Genomic DNA, 19,104 nt, shown 5'->3' on the forward strand with positions numbered 1-19,104 from the left:
CAGCTTAATACTTTATGAACAGGAAGTGAAGGGCTTCAACAACATCCAAGTTTCTTTCTTTTTTTTTGTTCACCTTCAAGTTCTCCATGTGGAAAAGGAGAAAGAACCCTGGATTCAGGGATCAAGAACAAGTCACTGTCTCTCCAGGCTGCTGTTTCCTTATCTAAAAAAATATCAAGGTTGAGCTAAATGAGGGCGTCTTAATTAAAAGTTAGTGGAATCTCTGAGCTCCCTAAATTGCTTGTAAAATGCACTGTTTATATGAAGATGTATACTTTTTTCCCCAAAGCGAGGGCCCAGATGGATCCATGACCAGTAAAAGAACAAAAGAGCCTTCAAGCTGCAAGGCCCCATGATTCTGTGCTTCCTCAGTAGGAAAAGGAAATACTGCATTATCTTAACACCTCTTGAGCCTTGCAGGACATTAGCTTCTGAGGTGCCAGAGTAGAGGTGTCCTAACTGATGGTGCTCTTTCCTTCTAACTTCAGTGTTTGGAAAAGGCGAACACCAGGAGAGACAAAACAAAGACCCGTTTCCCTATCAATACCGGAAGCCCACAGTCGAGCTGCTTGTGAGTACTGAGTGTCCTGAATCAGGGACAGCGCCCTGCAGTCACAGAGCCCACAGCAGATGAGGGAGCTGAGAGCCGTAAACAAGGTTCTCCGATTTAGGCAAACTTTTATTGCATTCATATTTTCTGAAATGTAATTACCTGGGACAAAAATGTCTCTTTCACAGTTTACTTTGTGACTTTTCATATTCCGTGTATTTGAATTATTATCAGGCTTCCTTTAAACCCAGTATTCAAGCATTTAGGAAATAAGCTGGTGCCTGTTTTCAAAAACAGAATCTTCACATGTTCAATTTCACACCCTTATGTTTATGAACAGTTATATCTTAAAGACTAGACATGCCAGAGAGAAAGCCATTTCTTCTGGAAAGAGTATTAATGTTTAAAAAAAAAAAAAAAGACTAAAAATCTGTGGTTAATCTCAGTTCTACTGTTTGACCTTGACCTTTGAAAATGAGAACCTCCACTTGCCAGAGTCCTCATCCACAGAATGAGAGTAAAGATGTTATCTTATTGTGTCTCACCGTAGCTAACCTATTAGATGAGGTCATGTGTCAAACAAAAGACAGTCTAATCTACAGAAACAGGGAGGTTAAATAGCAGTTTAATTAAATACCAAATGACAATCTTACTTGGTCCCTGAGTGACCAAAAACATGAATTCTCAGTGTAAGAACCACCGAATGTGGGAGACTCTTGCCTATCTCTGTCCTGGACAGGATCTGGACACCATGGAGGAGAGCTCTGAGGTAAAAGTGGAAACAAACATCTCCAAGACATCCTGGATTTGGAGTTCCATGGCTGCCGGTGGGAAAAGGGTCAGCAAAGCCCTCAGCTACATCACAGGAGAGATGAAGGAGTGTGGAGAGGGACTCAAAGGTAAAATTCTATGAGAACAACACTGACCCTGACCCTAAAAAGCTCACCTCCACCCATCCCCAGGAAACCCATTGCCATGGGGGTTCCCTATAGACTAGACTTAGACTGGACTGCACTCTGTTACTGTGGTCTTTCCTGGAAGCTGGGAGTTTTGCTGTTGTAACAGACATACAGCCTCTTGAACTATAAATAGCAATACATGTAAGAGTGTGAGCTCATGAGCTCTCATTTCTGAACATAACACTTCTGCTATCTCAAATATCCCACCTGAATATTGCAGACAGGTGTTTTTCGCATTGGGATTCTAGAGCCAGCATTCTAGAAAAACGCCATCTGGATGGTTCATGGGAGAACTGTGTCTACCATGCCAATAGGTTCTCTTTAGCAATCTTTCCAGAACTCAGCCCATGGGTTTAATGCCCTCTATGCAGCAAGAATATGTTCTTGAAAATTCATGGTACCACCACAGGGGGCAAAGACAGCTCAGGGTACCTAATCCCCCCTGCCAGAAAAACAACCTGAAGGTCACATCTGGCTGGCGATGGGTCTCAAGAGTTTTCTTGTCAGATGCTCTCTTGGGTTCCTTGTTTACCGACTTTGGTGGCAGGTGACAGCAGGTGGCTGGCTTCCTGCAAACCCACTTCGGATATCCAGATTCCCTCACACCCTCCGCCTGCCCACCCAGGGCTGCCCACACTGAGTACTTGCCTACTTCCTGCCCCGGTTCCATTTCAGACAAGTCCCCAGTGTTCCAGTTCTTTGACTGGGTCCTCCGAGGCACGTCTCAAGTGATGTTTGTGAACAACCCCCTCAGCGGCATCCTCATCATCCTCGGCCTCTTCGTTCAGAACCCCTGGTGGGCGATCTCAGGCTGCCTGGGTACCATCATGTCCACCTTGACAGCCCTCATCCTGAGTCAGGACAAGTAAGTCCCAGAGGCTCAGGGTCCAAGCATGCAGCCAAGAAGTCACTCCCCGTGGGGACCATTCTTCCTCTTCCCAGCTCAGAAATCCTCAAAATAAGGACACTGATAACTAAAAATGACTGTTCCCTGGTTATTTTGTCATAGCAACATATTTCTAGAGAAATACGAAGGATTCATAGGGTTGTCTTGTTTCCCCACTCCCAGAAGCGTGGTCTATTTGAAGGTGTGTGTAGTCAGGCCCCAGGTAAAAAGAATCTGACTCAATAGGAAAATGTAAAAGGCCCTGGGGAAGCCCCTACTCCACCTGCCCCTCCCTCTCCTGCCAGGTCGGCCATCGCGGCAGGACTTCACGGCTACAATGGGGTGCTGGTGGGGCTGCTGATGGCCGTGTTCTCAGACAAAGGTGACTACTACTGGTGGCTGTTGCTCCCCGTCATCATCATGTCCATGTCTTGGTAAGTTTGCTTTTGAAGGGTTGTGGGTTCATATCAAAGGCCACCAACCTTTTCATCCCAACCCCATGACTGTCTGTCTAAACGTGATACGAAAGTGGCATGTATTTAGCTTGCACATCAGAAATGTCCACTGGAATAATAACTAAGTTTATACTATGGTAGCCCCATGCTAGGTCTATACACAGTATCCCATTAGCAACCACCTTTTATTATTCTTTTTTTTTAAGATCTAAAGGGTTTTTGGTCTCAACCTGCCAGAGTGCAGAGAAAGAAACTGAGGCCCACATTGGTTAAGAGCTGCACTATAGGGTCCTGTCAGTTTCTGGAAATCTTTTCAACCCTCCCCCACCCCGGCTTTTCTAAATCCTTGGGACCCCTGAGCAGACCAAGACCACCTCCCAGGGTAGGCTGAAGGCCCAGCCATGGGGAAGCCCTCAGTGCCTGCTCTACCCCATGTTGAGAAAACACAGGGCACCCTGGCCACAAAGCCCATGCACATGGCCACTCAAAACACATTTGTTGAATGAATGTGATTCCCTCCCCTCTGCCTCCCCAACCTGATGCCTGGGGATGGAGCTATAGGATTCCTGAAGGAAGTTCTGAGACTGCCTGCCTTATATCTCCTTCTGAAGTTGAGTCTGGGTGCCCTACCCTGTCACTGCGCAGGGAGGATGAGGCCCAGGGAAAGACCTGCTCAGGGCCAGTCAGGCTCCAGAGAATACCCAGCAGGCTGCTTTTCTCTAGGAAGGCACAGGGAGCCCCCACTGCAGCACAGTCTAGTGTTACGACCAGGCAGCTTCCTGACCAGCATCTCTCATGCTTCTGCCATCAGCCCCATCCTCTCCAGCGCCCTGGGTACCATCTTCAGCAAGTGGGACCTCCCAGTCTTCACACTGCCCTTCAATATCACTGTGACTTTGTACCTGGCAGCCACGGGCCACTATAACCTTTTCTTCCCCACGACGCTGCTGCAGCCTGCATCTGCCATGCCCAACATCACCTGGTCAGAGGTCCAAGTGCCCTTGGTACGTATCATGGAAGGAGGAAGGGCAGTGTCTGTCCACACTGGATGTTCATGTCATTTGCATATTTTGCACATCGGAAACATCCACAAGTAATAATTGTTAACAGTTACATGGTACCAGGCATTCTACATACATATCTCATGAACTGCCATCCTCTTCTACTTCTGAGAGCAAAAAGGACTAGTTTTGGTCCCACCCTATGACAGCACAGAGAAGGAAACTGAGGCCAAGTTAAGAGACCTGCCTTAGGTCTTACAGCCAATTAGGGAGGAGCATAGTCAAGACTAGAACTTCAGCCTCCTGACTTCCAGGACTGGGCTCTTTGTGGATGTTTAAAAAGTCCTTTTGAGGCTTACAGCTTGCATTGTGCGTTTTCTTCCATCGAATCACACGGAATCACTCAAGTCGTACACATCATGCTACCATCTGTTGGCTTAAGAAGTCATTGTTCCAACCTCCAGAGTTTATTCCCTTCACTTGCCAAAGCTAGGCCTGGTGGCACATGCCTGTAGTCCCAGCTACTCAGAAGGCTGAGGTGGGAGGATCGTTGAGCCCAGGAGTTTGAGGCTGCAGTGCGCTGTGATTGTGTCACTGCACTCCATGAGACTCTATCTCCAAAACAAAAACAAAAACCCCAAAATCAAATCATTTTCTTGCTAAATACTGGTGCTTCTCAGTGTAAACTCAGGGCTTTTTCTACTACACCACGCTGTTGGTTTTAAAGCACAGGTGTTCTTTCATTAAGAAACATATAACAGAGCTTTTAAAGTTTTTTTTTTTTTACTAAGTATTCTGTATATAATCCTGACCTCTGGAAGTCAGCCAAGGTGATTAATAAGAAGCTGCACTCACAGCATTAAGTCAGCCTAGAGAAATGTGCCTACTAGCCAGCCACCTTATCTAACTAGGCACGTTTTCTCCGAGGCCCTCCTACTTTCCATTACACGAAACGGCCCCACAGTCTGGCGCTCACTCTGAGACTTGGTTATTGGCAACTCATCATCTGACCACAAAGTCACTTGGGCTTGTTGAAGGAACTTTCTCTGAAATAATAATGCCTCGTTTATCTTAGCCTTCCACAGTAAGCAACAGCATGGTATAGTAGAAAGAGCCCTGAATTTACACTGAGAAGCACCAGTATTTAGCAAGAAAACTATTCGATTTTGGGGTTTTTGTTTCAGAGATAGAGTCTCATTCTGTCACCCTGGCTGGAGTGCAGTGATGCAATCACAGCTCACTGCAGCCTCAAACTCCTGGGCTCAAGGGATCCTCCCACCTCAGCCTTCTGAGTAGCTGGAACTACAGGCATGTGCCACCAGGCCCAGCTAATTCTTTGTATTTTTTTGTAGAGATCAGCTCTTGTCATGTTGCCCAGTCTGGTCTCAAACCTCTGGCCTCAAGCGATCATGCCACCTCAGCCTCCCAAAGTGCTGGGATTACAGGCGTGACCCATTGCACCTGGCTGAGAACTAACTATTTGTGTTAGCCGCATCCTTGTTGATAATTTTGTGTGTGTGAGGACCTTCTTGGACCAGAAACAAGAAAAGGTGCTGTGCTGGCAGTTCAGCTTCTTAAACTGCCCATTCTTAGTCTACCCAATTAATATCTTTTGGAGACAAACTTGCTCTAAGTGGCATGGTATGGGGAAATGATGTTAGAAAATGCAGATTTCAGATGTCGCATTCTGTATGTCACAGTTTCAGTTGAGAAGAAATTTTGAAATTTTATAGAAATGGAAAAAAATGAATAATCCTGTGCAAACACTTGAGACCCACCACCACCACCACCACCACTTCACCAACGTTCAGGAAAGAAAAATTCAATTTTGTGGCATTGTTCTTTAAGAAGTAACTTTCTGGCCAACTGAATGGATTATGACAATGATTCATATGTTTTGTCTTTTTGACCTTTAAAATTAGAGCCTTGAGTTTCTGATAAATAAGTGGTGAATTTCAGAGGGAGTGTCTAAACTTCCCAGCAATGTTGAGTCCCCACGGGTTCCTCTGCTCTTGTGACCACTGAGAGCCCCCTGAAGGGTGCAACTGGCTGAGGACAAAACTGCCCATACTGCTGCTTCCGTGTGTACAACTCTCTCGTGCCTGTTCCCTTTGCCCTGCATGGTGAGGCCAGAGCCCTCATTCTGTTCTCTGCCCTGGGTAACAGGAGACTGAGCCCAAAGTCTAACCCACTCAGCCTGTCTCCTGTACACACTCAATGTGGCGTGAGGGCCCCTGAGCTGCAGGATCTCCCTCCCCCACCATGCCCAGAGGGAAGAGTTCTCTAGAGAAGAGTGTCCTTGCCTTCATCTATATACACGGACTCGCCCCAGGACACTGCCTCTCCTCAGCTTCCTGCCCATGGGCCTTGGCCAGACCCTCCAAAACACAGTCCCTGTGGCTGGGGAAGCCGGCATTTCCAGGATCCTCTCCCCAAACTCTAGGACCCTTGTGCAGGTGCCCACAAGGCACCAGACTTTTTCAAGTGCTTTTCCATTCACAGACAGGCCCCACCAGCCCGAGACAGACGGAGAACGGAATCAAGCAGGGTGCCCTGGGGGTTTACTAATCAAAACAGCAGATGTTGGGCAATACTACCTTCTCCTGGCCGCTCCTGTAGATACTAGTCGAGTTCCTCCTCCAGACCTCAGTAACACAATCACACCCCAAACATGTACTTGAAAACACACAGGGCCATTTTTTGGTCTAATATTTCACCTTCTCATCATCTTTTTAGCTTTAAAAAAAAATCACGGCCAGGCATGGTGGCTCACGCCTGTAATCCCAGCACTTTGGGAGACCAAGGCAGGTGGATCACCTGAGGTCAGGAGTTCAAGACCAGCCTGATAAACATGGAAAAACCTTATCTCTACTAAAAATACAACATTAGCCGGGCATGGTGGCACATGCCTGTAATCCCAGCTACTCGGGAGGCTGAAGCAAGAGAATCTCTTGAACCCGGGAGGCAGAGGTTGCAGTGAGCCAAGATCACGCCATTGCACTCCAGCCTGGGCAACAAGAGCAAAACTCCATCTCAAAAAAAAAAAAAAAAAAAAAAAAATTCACAAAGGGTTTTTAAACCCCAACTTTGATCAGACGTATATTACTTTTCTAATCAATAGTAAAGTTGAAAACTTTCTACCTACCTTGAAAGGTTTTCAGTTTCTCTTCCCTGGGGAATAAATGCCTCACACTCATGTTTCTAAATAAAGGACACTCAACATCCTAATCCATCAGTGTTCTAAGAAGTCAAGATTAAGATAATAAAGCTTTTGTTCCTGTTAAAGTTAACCTATTTGAATAGAGATAAAAATCTTGGACATCCGTTGCAAAATGTTAGCGGGAAGGGTTCGGTGTCAAGTCTCTTGCAGCCAAGGTCAAGTTGTCTCTTTTGCCTCCATAATGAGCATGTAATCCTGTTGTGCCTACAGCTTTTGAGAGCCATCCCCATTGGAATTGGCCAAGTGTACGGCTGTGATAACCCCTGGACTGGAGGCATCTTCCTCATAGCTCTGTTCATATCCTCACCTCTCATTTGCTTGCACGCAGCAATTGGATCCACCATGGGGATGCTAGCAGGTCTGTGCCCTCACTTCCATGGGCTGTGAGGGGGTTAGAGCCTGGGGCTGGCTCCAAATAAAATGGCGACTCTCATCTTCAACACTCCACCTGCTGATTCCTGTGAACTTTCCCTCCTTCTGTTGTACCCTGTTTCTCCATTTTTGATCTAGTCCCTTTATCCTCCCCTGAGCCACAGCTGCCCTCAAGAAAGGTTTTGGTGTTAGTCATTTACACTTTAGTATAAATTTAAAGTTTGGGGGAAGTTTCTTCCAGATATATTTACATGTTAAGTCATCTGCAATGACAATAAGAAAGATTTGTTCTCCATTAGAGAATTAAAGTATCGATGAAGAAGAAGAGGTTCTCTTTCTTGGCAGGGGAAGGATATTCTCTGGGCTGTTTAAATCAGACTTCTGTCCTTACTCAAAGAATCTCTTCAACCCATGCCACCTTAACTGCTAGTACTCATGGGACTCTATGGCCATTTGTTTCCTTTAGATGTTTTTTCACAGAATAAAGCCAGAAGTCCTTTTTGTATAACTACCTAAGATAACTGGCTCTGGGCTTTGAGGACTGTGGTAGGTTTCAGGGCCAGCAGATGGGCCCCATAAGACCCTAGACCCAACCCTGATGCCTGCCTTCTGTCACAGCACTCACTATTGCGACGCCCTTTGACTCTATCTACTTCGGCCTGTGTGGCTTCAACAGCGCCCTTGCGTGCATAGCGATAGGAGGCATGTTCTACGTCATCACCTGGCAGACGCACCTCCTCGCCATCGCCTGCGGTAGGTACTGCCCACAGAGGATTTGTAAAAGCATTTGTACATAAAACTGTTTTTGATGGTTATTTAGTAATTAATAGATTAAACACTATTTTCACTGAATACTCAACATTCAGTCACATGAAGATGGTGGTGGTTTGATTGTTGTTCCTGGGCTGTCTCCTGTGATTGCTACTCTCCTGGCAGGGGTTAGAGCAAACTGACTGAGCAACTCTTATGCAGGTTACTCCTTACATATGGAATTGGGTGATTTACATCATCCACAGCGATTCATCTTAAGCATTCAAACATTAACCACAGACCCTTCAAATGACCCCTGTTTGTTATGTATTTGTTCAGAGTCCCAGGAAATTAGATCGACTGTAACAAGTTGTATGTCCTCATCCTTGAACATCCTTTATTTCTTGATGTTATATGAATGGAAACCAAACAAAACTCCTTTTGAGCAGAACATTTAAAACAGAAGTTCTATTTCAATACATCCATAGACTCTGTGAACATTATCTATATAAACTTATTTTTAAAAATAAATTTATAATACAAATTTTCCAAATATTCTTGCTAGGGAAGATGTTCTGGATCAGCTATAGCCATATATTTGTTTCCTTAAGATAATTTGTAGATATATTTTCTTTTGCATTTTATGACAGTGACTACAAACTCTAAACAAGATATGAAGGGTAAAGCTGCTGTCTTTTTCATTTGCTCTTCTTAAAATTACTTTTTGCTACACCAACCTAAGGCCAGCACACTATAGTTACTTAAAAAAAAAAAAAAAAAAAAAGTAGCTGTCATATTGCCCAAATAAAAGGTAGCCATTCACCTAACACCCACCACAAAGTAGGCACTTTAAATACCTCATCTCTACCTTAACACTAATTCTCAAGGTTGGTATTACTATTCGTATTTTGCAAACGAGGAAAAGTTGTGTCAAAGAGCAAGACTAAGGTGAGAGAAGGGAGACACCTGGGATGCAAAATTTAAGGAGGTGCTTAGTCTCAGGGCCAAGCAGGTGATGACCCTGACACATCCCTGTGACCCTGAGAGTGAAGGCCACCTGAAATTTTGCACCCCAGTTGCTTCACTCACCTCAAGTCCCAGCCTTGTCAAAGAGGTGAAGTGGCTCAACTGCGTGTAAAAGACAAGGCTGAGACATGAAGCTAGGTCTTCCTCAGTCCCAACTCATTAAACTCCCCACCCCCTTTCCCAGCATGGCACCTCTGTCTGTTCCAGAAGCCTCTGATAAATCAAGGTGCACACATTGGCTTCAAGGAAACTGAGTCACATCATCTCCCAAAAGTGCCAATGGGCCTGACGATCTCAGGAAACATGAGAATACACTAAAGTGAATTTTAAGCCCCTGTAGGTGGATCCTTGAACTTTTAGACAGACTACACAGTAATAATATCTGACATTTATTGGTTTTCACCAAAATACTTTTCCAAATATTACTCCATTTTATCATTTTAAGAAGCTGAAAACTCCAGCTTTATTTTGTAGCCATGCTGCCTGAGGCTAAGGGAGGTAAAAGGACTTGCCTGTGGGCAGAGGTAGAGTCAAACCTCCTTCTACAAGTTAAAGAAAGACCTGGAAGCATCCAGTGATGTATTTATAGACCAAAAATGGGAAAGCAGTCTATAACACATACAAGTGGAGTTTGAGGGGCGTTTTATTGTTGTTGTTGTTTTGAGACAGGATCTTACTCTGTTGCCCAGGCTGGAGTGCAGTGGCATGATCACAGCTCACTGCAGCCTCAACTTCCCAGGCTCAAGTGATCCTCCCACCTCAGCCTCCTGAGTAGCTGGGGCTGTAGGCATGCACCACCATGCCCAGCTAATTTCTATATATATATATTTTTTGTAGAGACAGGGCTGCACTATGTTTCCCAGACTGGTCCTGGGCTCAAGTGATCTGCCCACTCAGCCTCACAAACAAATGTTTGTATAGGTTCAATGAAAAGAAGAAGTTGAGGCCATCTAGAAAACCTGGAACACGTAGTCAAGCTTGCTTGCATGTAGGGCCCATTGATAGGCAACCAGGAGGCAGTGAGAGCAGGAGGGAATGATAGCTCCTTCACCAGACAAAACAGCCCCACTGGAAATAAATGTCACTGTGAATATTTTAATTTAAATTAACTTTAACTTCTTAATAGGCCAGCATTTTTACATGACCTGAAACTAGACCTATGCCTAAGTTCCTTCCTTCCATAAAAATGTCCCAATGGCAAAAATTCTAAATGCTCAGAGATCTTTAAAATCAGTCATCATTTATATTATTAAATTGGTTTGGGCCTCATCCCATTAAAAATTAAAAGTCTGAATGCTAGAAATGAAAAGTCAAGGAGTCCTGAAATTTTTAAAGATTCAGAGTCAAGACTGTGCCACTCTAGGCTCTCTTAGTGGCCCATGAGCTCCACATAGGATCAGAGCAGGTGGCCCGGTGGGGAGGTGGCTGCGTCCAGACCCTGGAGCTATAACTTCTGTCCAGAGTCTCAGAGGACAAGGACATCTAGGATACCAGCTGGGAAAGGACATTACAGGATATCCCTGGCTACCAACTCCAAGTTCTACTTATTCACTAAGGGATATTCATGTTTAACAAACAAATCTTAAATGCCCAATTTATGTCAGATATTACACTGGTGGTTTTCAACCAGGAGTAATTTTCCCCTTCCCCGGGAACATTTGGCAATGTCTGATGACATTTTTGTGTGTCATACCTGAGGCTGGGGAAAGTGCTACTGGCATCTAATGGGTAAAATCCAGAGATGCTGTTAAACACCCTACAATACACACCCCCCAGAATAAGGAATTGCCCCATCCAAAGTGTCCACAGAGCTGGAGCTGTGAAACTTTGGTGCAGGTCATCTCATTTAATCTTCCCTCCAGCCCCGTAAAGTGTGTGGATGATATTAATATCCCCATTTCACAGATGGAGAAATGAGGCTAAAGGAAGCTAAATACATTGCTTGAAGTCACGTCTTCCTGACTGTAAAAGGCTGTGCTCTTTGCAGGACACCACACTCTTTCCTGAAGCCAGTGCTTTTTCTACCAGTAAAAAAATCCAAGCCCAGAACAGTTAGGCCCTTTTCCAACATCACACAGTCAGTGATGGATAAGACAGGCCAGGTGGCCAGGCATCCTGCTGCAAAGGTTCCTTCCACCACAGCCTGCTCGGCACATCACCTGAGACAGACAGTTTTCCCTCCAGCCCAGGCAGGCTGCATGTCTCATTTCGTCTTCTTTCTTCTATCCTTCCTCCTCTCTCCCGACTCTGCAAGCCCTACAGCCACACGGGAGCCCACACGGGGTTTTCGGAGGGTTTTGCTGCTAGTAACAACACCAAATTTGATAAAATAGGGGGAAGAGGGAGAGAGAATGAATCCTTTGGCTCTGGGTCCCAGGGAAGATGGATGGAGTTGGAGTCTTCCATTCTTCACAGACCAAGCCCAGAGTCCCACTCAGGCCATCTGGCTCCCCTCTATTCTGGGGCCTTGGTAGTGCTTGGTTTGCCTCTCTCTTTCCAACCTCAGATCTGAGAGGCTGATTAAGAGCCCACTCCCAGAGCCAGATGGCTGGGGCTCCGCCACTTTTTAGCCATGTGATTCTGGGCAAGTTGCTTGAACTCTGCATGCCTGATACTAACAGTGCCCAACTCCTACAGCTGTTGTCAGGAGCAAATTAGATCCTTTGTGAACATGATGAGAATAATGCTGACACATAGGGAATGTCCAGTAAGTGCTGACCTCTATTATCTCTAGTTAAATGATGTATGTTAATTAATGAGGATTCAGCAAACACAAAGGATGGCATGGGCTCCTATTCGCTCTCAGAGAATAAGCTGCCTGGTGTGACCCATGAAACCCATTGACAGCCCCACATTCCACTTCATGTAACTCATTTAACTCATTCTCTTGTTTGTTTGTTGTTTGTTTTTTGAGACGAGGTCTTGCTCTGTCACCCAGGCTAGAGCACAGTAAGTAGCATGATCATAGTTCATTGCAGCCTCAAACTTCTGGGCTCAAGCCATCCTCCTGCCTCAGCCTCCCAAGTAGCTGAGATTACAGGCACATGCCACCACACCCAGCTAATGTTTTTGGTTTCTGTAGAGATGGTATCTTGCTTTGTTGCCCAGACTGGTCTCAAACTCCTGGGCTCAAGTGATCCTCCCATCTCAGCCTCCCAAAGTGCTGGGATTGCAGATGTGAGCCACGGCTCCTGGCCGTGTAACTCATTCTTTAATCTCATCTACTCTTCCACCTTGAATCTCCCCTCCAAAACAAAAGGGACTTCTCCAACTGAAATGTAGGCCGAACAGTCATATTATTTCACCTCCCTGAGCCTCAGTTTTCTCCTGTGTGAAATGAAGACAATAATAGTGCTTACACTGTAGGAATGCTGAAAGCTATGGTACTATTGCTACTAGCTGGGCACACAATAACACACTAATAAAGGTTAGCTCTTATTAGTATAATCCTAAGGACAATTGGGATGCTCTCAGTGAGAAATGAAGGGTTTGGAAGCAAAGGCCAATTACACTAGTACATTTTAATAGCTTCTCCCCTGTTGCCGGCACTGGGCTCATTCCCAGTGGCCAGCCTCGTCATGCCTTCCGTAGAGCCTACACGACAAGGCACTGGGCATGTCTAGTCTTCCTCAAGCTTTCAGAATGCTGCTCTTCCCTAGAAACCCATATTATGTTAATAACTTGTGATGAAATATTCCAGTAGGGAGTTCTGGGATTCACTTGCCTTCGCCGTATAGTAAAATTTTCATTTATGGTTTATGCTGTTAAATGTTCCTTTACTGGAACGCAAGGTGGTGGGACCCAAGAGAACCATAACAGCTCAATTCTGGCCCTTTTTAACAAGTTCATCTGCTGTCTTTGCTACACCGGCATTTGCATGGAATTTAACAATTTTAAAGCTGCCAAGCAATGGAAACATAACTCAAATTTTTTAAAAATCTTAGAGATAGCATTTGTGGCATAAAATTGATGGGAAGAGAATATGTAGAGCAATCTTGAGGTGCTATTAAATAGTTACTGGTCTATTTCTTTCTTTCTTTTTTTTTTTTTCTAGCACTGTTTGCTGCCTACCTGGGTGCTGCCCTGGCTAACATGTTATCTGTGGTGAGTCAACACAGGTTCAGAACGTGCCTACATCCTTCCTTGTGTCCTCTTGGCTTCCCCAAACCTGCTGAAAACCTCTCTCCTCTAAGAACTCTTCCCCAGTTCATCTCCCTTATTTCAAGTCACACTACTCACTTCAGTACCCACTAGGCAGAGGGAGCCAGGCCCCAGAAGTTTATATTTCAACTGTGGGCCAATCCATTCCTATCATCAGTAGGCCAGGAGCTCCTTAAAGGAAATTTGAGGAGCATTATCTTGTAAATCAAATTCCTTTCTATCATCCTCTATAACTATTTTTAAATCTTTATTATTTAATTTGTGTGTGCCTGCCTAGCTAGCTTGTGAGCCGGCATATATCTTTGCCCCACGGCAACTAACTAGCTCCCCTCCATAGAATAAGGGGAGTCAAGCCCCAGCCAGGCAAGAGAGAAGCCAGAGCTGAGGCTTAAGGTCATGGGCCACAGTCTGGGAACCCCTTCCTCATCTGGGCTCCAGTGTAGGGTGATGTGTGAGGTCAGGAGGAGCCCATGCTGGCCCCCAACCCCAGTACAGAGGGCTCAGGGCCCCACTTGCAGCTGGTGCCTCCCCTTGTCAGATAAGGATACAAGGGCACACTTTGCATGGTCAACCAGAAGTCCAGGTGATCCTGCAGATAAGGAGGGAGTGGGCATTCTAGTAACACCTGCCTAAATCTATCCCTCACCTTTAGTGAAAATGGGTGGTTTGGACTTAGCATAGGAAGGAATTTTTCTAAGCAGTAGAATTTGCCTTCCCTGATACTATCCCATCTTCCCCAGTGAGCTAAATCTCTTTTCTGGGCCTCATTGTATTTGTGCACACTTCGGCTAAATACTTAATGTCGTACAGTTTTGTGATGAGTCTAGTACTCATTGGTCTTCTTCTACCCTCAGCCAGTCCTCTCCCTTGAAACAGGGACCTTATCATATTATCTTTATCTCCAGTATCTGTTATAGTATTCAACACATAGTAAGTGCTCAAGCAATACTGAATGAATGAAGCCCTAAGATAGTGAGCCTCTACGATAGGGTGTATTAGAACTGGGGTTGAATAGCGAAGCATCAGAAACTCCGAGGGGGAATAAGGGCATGAAGTATGGACTCTCAGGCTCCCCTAAGGCTTTATCAGCCTCCTACTATACCCATCCATTCACCCAGTCATTCATCCACTAAATCCATGCCATGTGCCTTCCTTGAACACGTCACTGAAAGAGATGCAAAACAGGAAGCTATGGTTCCTGATCATGGATGTTTACAGTGATGACTGGCCTTTCCCTCTGTTTTCAGAGAAGTTACAGATTAGACTATTCAATTTAGACATCTTTCAAAACAAAATCAAGTGTACCTAGTTTGCCTACTGTGTTTAAGACATTGTGTTGGCCACTCTCCGGAATATAAAAAAGTACAGGCTATTAACTCACCTTAAAGGAATTTCCCACAATGTCATTGAGGAACAGGAAACAAAAATGTTGAATGACATTTATGGGACCATCCAAGCCCTCCTCAGAAGAGCACATAGGAGCTGTACTCTTTTGTTTTCTAAGTGGCACATGTATATACAACCTCATGTCTTCAACAATGCTGCCATCTGTTTGATGATATTAACCACATATTTAGGATCATTTGTATGGAGTACTTGGTATACACTAGAGGCACCAACTCTCTGAGTAGGTTTTATTATTCCTATTTCACTATTGAGGTCTCAGTAAGATTAAATGGCCATAACAAGGTGATCAGAGCTGAGATTCTGTTCTGGGTCTGTGGAAATCCAAACCAACATCCTTTCCAATGTAGGACTCCAAGGGTGCTGCCCAAACACCTTGTGCAGTCTTAGTGGGGCTTTGGAAGACTCGCTGAATGGAACTCATCACTCATAGGTGCCCCTTACAGACTCAGCTCTGGTAGCAGGCTGTCTTTGTTGTTCCCCAAGACCCACCCAACAGTACCATCTCTGGACACACACATGACTGGCATTGTTACTCCCATGTAGTATCTGAGGTTTTTACTGCTTATAATAAGATGATGTTTTGGCAAGAGGGGGCATATTTGATGCGCCTCGTAACTGAAGTTGCAGACTCATTGTTAGCAAACTATCCATTCAAGCTATCTCAAATGAAGAGTGGAGAAGAGTACTAAAAAGCCTTAGAGCATCTCAAGAAATAAAAACAGGTCAACATCATGACAAAAAGAGCTGGAGATTGGACAGCCCTTGAGAAGAAAGGTAGCTGTGCTCTGTCTCCAGCTCCATAGGACAATGATGACACACCTTTGCCTCTCTCCATCTCTCTGCTCACTTTCCCTGTGTCTCTGTGATGGGTTTCTTCTACTGCACACATCCCCCAATGGCCACCCATCCCTGGTTTGTTCCCCAGTTTTTTCAGTTCCAGAACGCTGTAGACATAGTCTCTGTGCCTCTTAGTTCAACTTCTCAAGAGAGGAATTCTGTTGGCAGAGGGCACTTTCACCTGCCTATAGGAAGGAGCGTTTGAGTCGGGTGCCTATCTCTAGTCCAATCAGGTATGACCAAAGAGAAAACATCTTGAGCTACCAAATGGCTGCCAAAGACACTTCTCCAACAGGGAATGATGGGAGAAGACACAGGATGACCATAGTTCCTAGAGTTAGAAGTCTAACCTGGCCAGAAACATAGCTTCTGACAAAACACAGCCTCTAAATGTAGAAGATGACTTCTACATAAGGGCATATTAGCCCAACTATTAGGGTTCCCAGTGGCTGCATTTTGAAGACTGTGTATTCACCTGTTGCAATGCAGATGAATAGCACTGGCATGATTTTATTTATATTGGTCATCAATGAAGTATCTTTATCAATGCCCTCAAAGCAGTCCCTCCTGTCCCCAGGGCTGTAGGTGACTGATAAGGGCTGATTAAAACAGCACAAGCACCTGATGTGACCAAGGCTTATCTGTGTTCTTTCTCTCCAGTTTGGATTGCCGCCCTGCACTTGGCCCTTCTGTCTCTCAGCTCTCACCTTCCTGCTCCTGACGACCAACAACCCCGCCATCTACAAGCTCCCGCTCAGCAAAGTCACCTACCCAGAGGCCAACCGCATCTACTACCTGTCCCAGGAGAGAAACAGAAGGGCATCAATCATAACAAAGTATCAGGCCTACGATGTCTCCTAAGTTTCCCTGTCTAAAACACATCACTGTAAATTCAGGCTTCAGCAGGCAGTCCAGATCCCCAGGATAAGAGACCACTTAGCCTTCCCTTTGGTCTGTTCTGTGACTGTCTCCCCAAACACAAAGAATCATGTATGTAGTCACCATTCCAGAACCTCTCTTTTCTAAGATGCACAACACTTATCAAAGATATGTTTAGTTTAGACTTTATACCCTTAGTTTTCCCATAAGGGCTCCCTTTGGGAGGAACTTGCCCTCTTCTGCGAAATAAGCCTCATCCTTAAAGAGAAGTCACCGGCCAGGCATGGTGGCTCACGCCTGTAATCCCAGCACTTTGGGAGGCCAAGGCAGGTGGATCACGAGGTCAGGAGATCGAGACCATCCTGGCGAACATGGTGAGACCCCATCTGTACTAAAAATACAAAAAATTAGCTGGGCTTGGTGGCGGGCACCTGTAGTCCCAGCTACTCGGGAGGCTGAGGCAGGAGAATGGCGTGAACCCGGGAGGCGGAGCTTGCAGTGAGCCAAGATCGCACCACTGCACTCCGTCCTGGGCAATGGAGCGAGACTCTGTCTCAAAAAAAAAAAAAAAAAAAAAAAAGAGAAGTCACCAAGAAAGGGATAGAGGTCAGTGACATGGTCATCACACAACTCGGTCATTTAATATGGCAAAACACAATACCAAGAACTGTGCGTTAGCCCAGAAGGCAAGAGGGTTGATTCTGCCCCAGCTCTGCTGCTAATGAGCCCCCTACCAGGTTGAGCAAGTCCTTCCCCACTCTCCCCTCCATTTCTTAATCAGTTTCATGACAGGGAGGGATTCGAAAGTCCTTTCCACCTCAGAAGTGTTGATTATTCTCTCTCTCCTATAACCTGATGAAATCAGCATGACAACAAGTAATTACTTTAAGTAAAGGACAGAAGGGTTACCCAAGAAGAGGCAGGAAAATGTTAACGTTCTATAAAGTTTTATTCTTGAGTCATGGGAAGATGCTCTCCAGACTTGGGGTTAGGAACCTAAATTCACTGAAAATGCCAATGTGCTTTCCTTTACATTACAGAAATATTTCTGGAAGTGTCAGATGAAAACTGATCTTTATCAACACTCAAATCATATAAACAAATGTGTTTCCCTTTGTAATATTCATAATCATACTGTCATTAAACTGTTTAAGTTTGCAAATCAGCATCAGGGTTTTCTTAAAATGGGGCTTACCTAGAGGTTCATACATTGCTCACTTGAGGGGTTTTCCATGGTCAAGCGTATGCCTGAAAAGAGACAAGGATGGGCTCAAAATCATCAGAACAGGGTTTGATTTGCTTATAGAGTAAATTACACAGAAATGACCTTGGACATGGTTTTCTGTTTGAGTTGAAGCACAGATTGTTAATAACCCATCTCACTATTTAGGGTAGAGTCTTTTAGCTTTGTGCCCCCAAATTACAAATCAAGCCAGTCTTGAGTGGCCAGTAACCCTTGTTTAGTCACTCCGGTTATAGTTTCAAGCTCCTAAGCCACAAACCTTCTTTGTGGAACTCCATGTGGCCTGACCTTCCCACCCCTTCTCCAGAGGGGAATGAACCTCTCATAATGCCATAGTGGTGCCTCCCACCACCCTCCAAGCACACATGCGCTCCCAGTTTAGTGTCGTGGGGATGAGGACATAAGAGGGAATGTGGGGAAGGAGAGGCAGGGACAGACCCTCTATAACCACAGCTTTAAGAATTACATTTAACCAAATCCATCATTTGGAAAAAGTTAATTTCTATGTTTGCCTTTTCTTGGTCTGCCCCCAAGATTCTGGCCATCTTTTAGCAGCCCAAGAGCACTGGGTGGCATATTTCTCTTCCACATCATATCTAGCCCATGTGACTTCTCCAGGAAAATGCAGCACTTAAGGGTGGAAACAAATCCTCCACATAGAAAAAGCAAATGAGTCACACTCCAGAGGCTACCTCTGAGTTTGCAATCACACCTTGAGACCAAGAAGGTCTCAGGCTGTATTTTAATGACCATGGAATTAGTGCTCTCTGAGGATTAAGCATCCAGGAATTTCACCAGAAGGCTGTTTATGCTCACAGCTCACTCAGTTGCCCCAGAACCTCCAAATGATGACATACAATTATTAAAGCACCAGTTTTCATGCATTTTCCACCAAAGTGTTATAATCTGGTTTTATTAAGAGCAGGAAACCCTTCACATGCATGCTGTTCTGGTTATTGACCACTAATAAAACCCTTCAGCTGTTCTAAGTATTTCAATATCCTCCCCTATAAAGCAAGTTGAGTTGGCCCATGATACTAAGCAAAGTAGAAATAGATGGGGTAGAAGAATTTGACCTATGAAAACATACAAGGTCTACAGAATACCAAAGTAGCTAGTCTAGTCCAGCACTTCAATTAAGCACCAACAGTGGAGAGCTGCAGCCGGCTCCATCAGTTCCTGAGAGTCCACTGCACAAGTGAGCACATTTCTCCCCCTGCCATTCAGTGACATCACATTGATAGCTTGAAACCGGCCATGGTGGGAGTATTCACATCACAGACATCAGCAAACTACAAATCTAGGCATGCACACAAGACACCAACACATGTTTTACAAGCACACATACAAACAAACAA

At 45.0% G+C, this 19,104-nt stretch overlaps 1 protein-coding gene across 1 annotated transcript in view; it reads left to right on the plus strand.

Moving 5' to 3' along the window:
• The window catches only part of SLC14A2 (solute carrier family 14 member 2), a 471,903-nt gene extending 454,239 nt beyond the window's left edge, over positions 1 to 17,664 (plus strand). The window contains exons 13-21 of the mRNA XM_054460802.2: positions 489 to 571; positions 1,290 to 1,449; positions 2,185 to 2,374; positions 2,701 to 2,829; positions 3,662 to 3,854; positions 7,282 to 7,429; positions 8,062 to 8,196; positions 13,274 to 13,323; positions 16,285 to 17,664. Of these exons, the coding sequence (XP_054316777.2) occupies positions 489 to 571; positions 1,290 to 1,449; positions 2,185 to 2,374; positions 2,701 to 2,829; positions 3,662 to 3,854; positions 7,282 to 7,429; positions 8,062 to 8,196; positions 13,274 to 13,323; positions 16,285 to 16,485 (1,289 nt within the window). The 3' untranslated portion in view covers positions 16,486 to 17,664. The remainder of the gene's footprint in view (positions 1 to 488; positions 572 to 1,289; positions 1,450 to 2,184; positions 2,375 to 2,700; positions 2,830 to 3,661; positions 3,855 to 7,281; positions 7,430 to 8,061; positions 8,197 to 13,273; positions 13,324 to 16,284) is intronic.
• Positions 17,665 to 19,104: the final 1,440 nt, after the last annotated feature.

This window comes from Pongo pygmaeus, chromosome 17 (assembly GCF_028885625.2).
Source record: "Pongo pygmaeus isolate AG05252 chromosome 17, NHGRI_mPonPyg2-v2.0_pri, whole genome shotgun sequence".
Taxonomy (NCBI): Eukaryota; Metazoa; Chordata; class Mammalia; order Primates; family Hominidae; genus Pongo; species Pongo pygmaeus.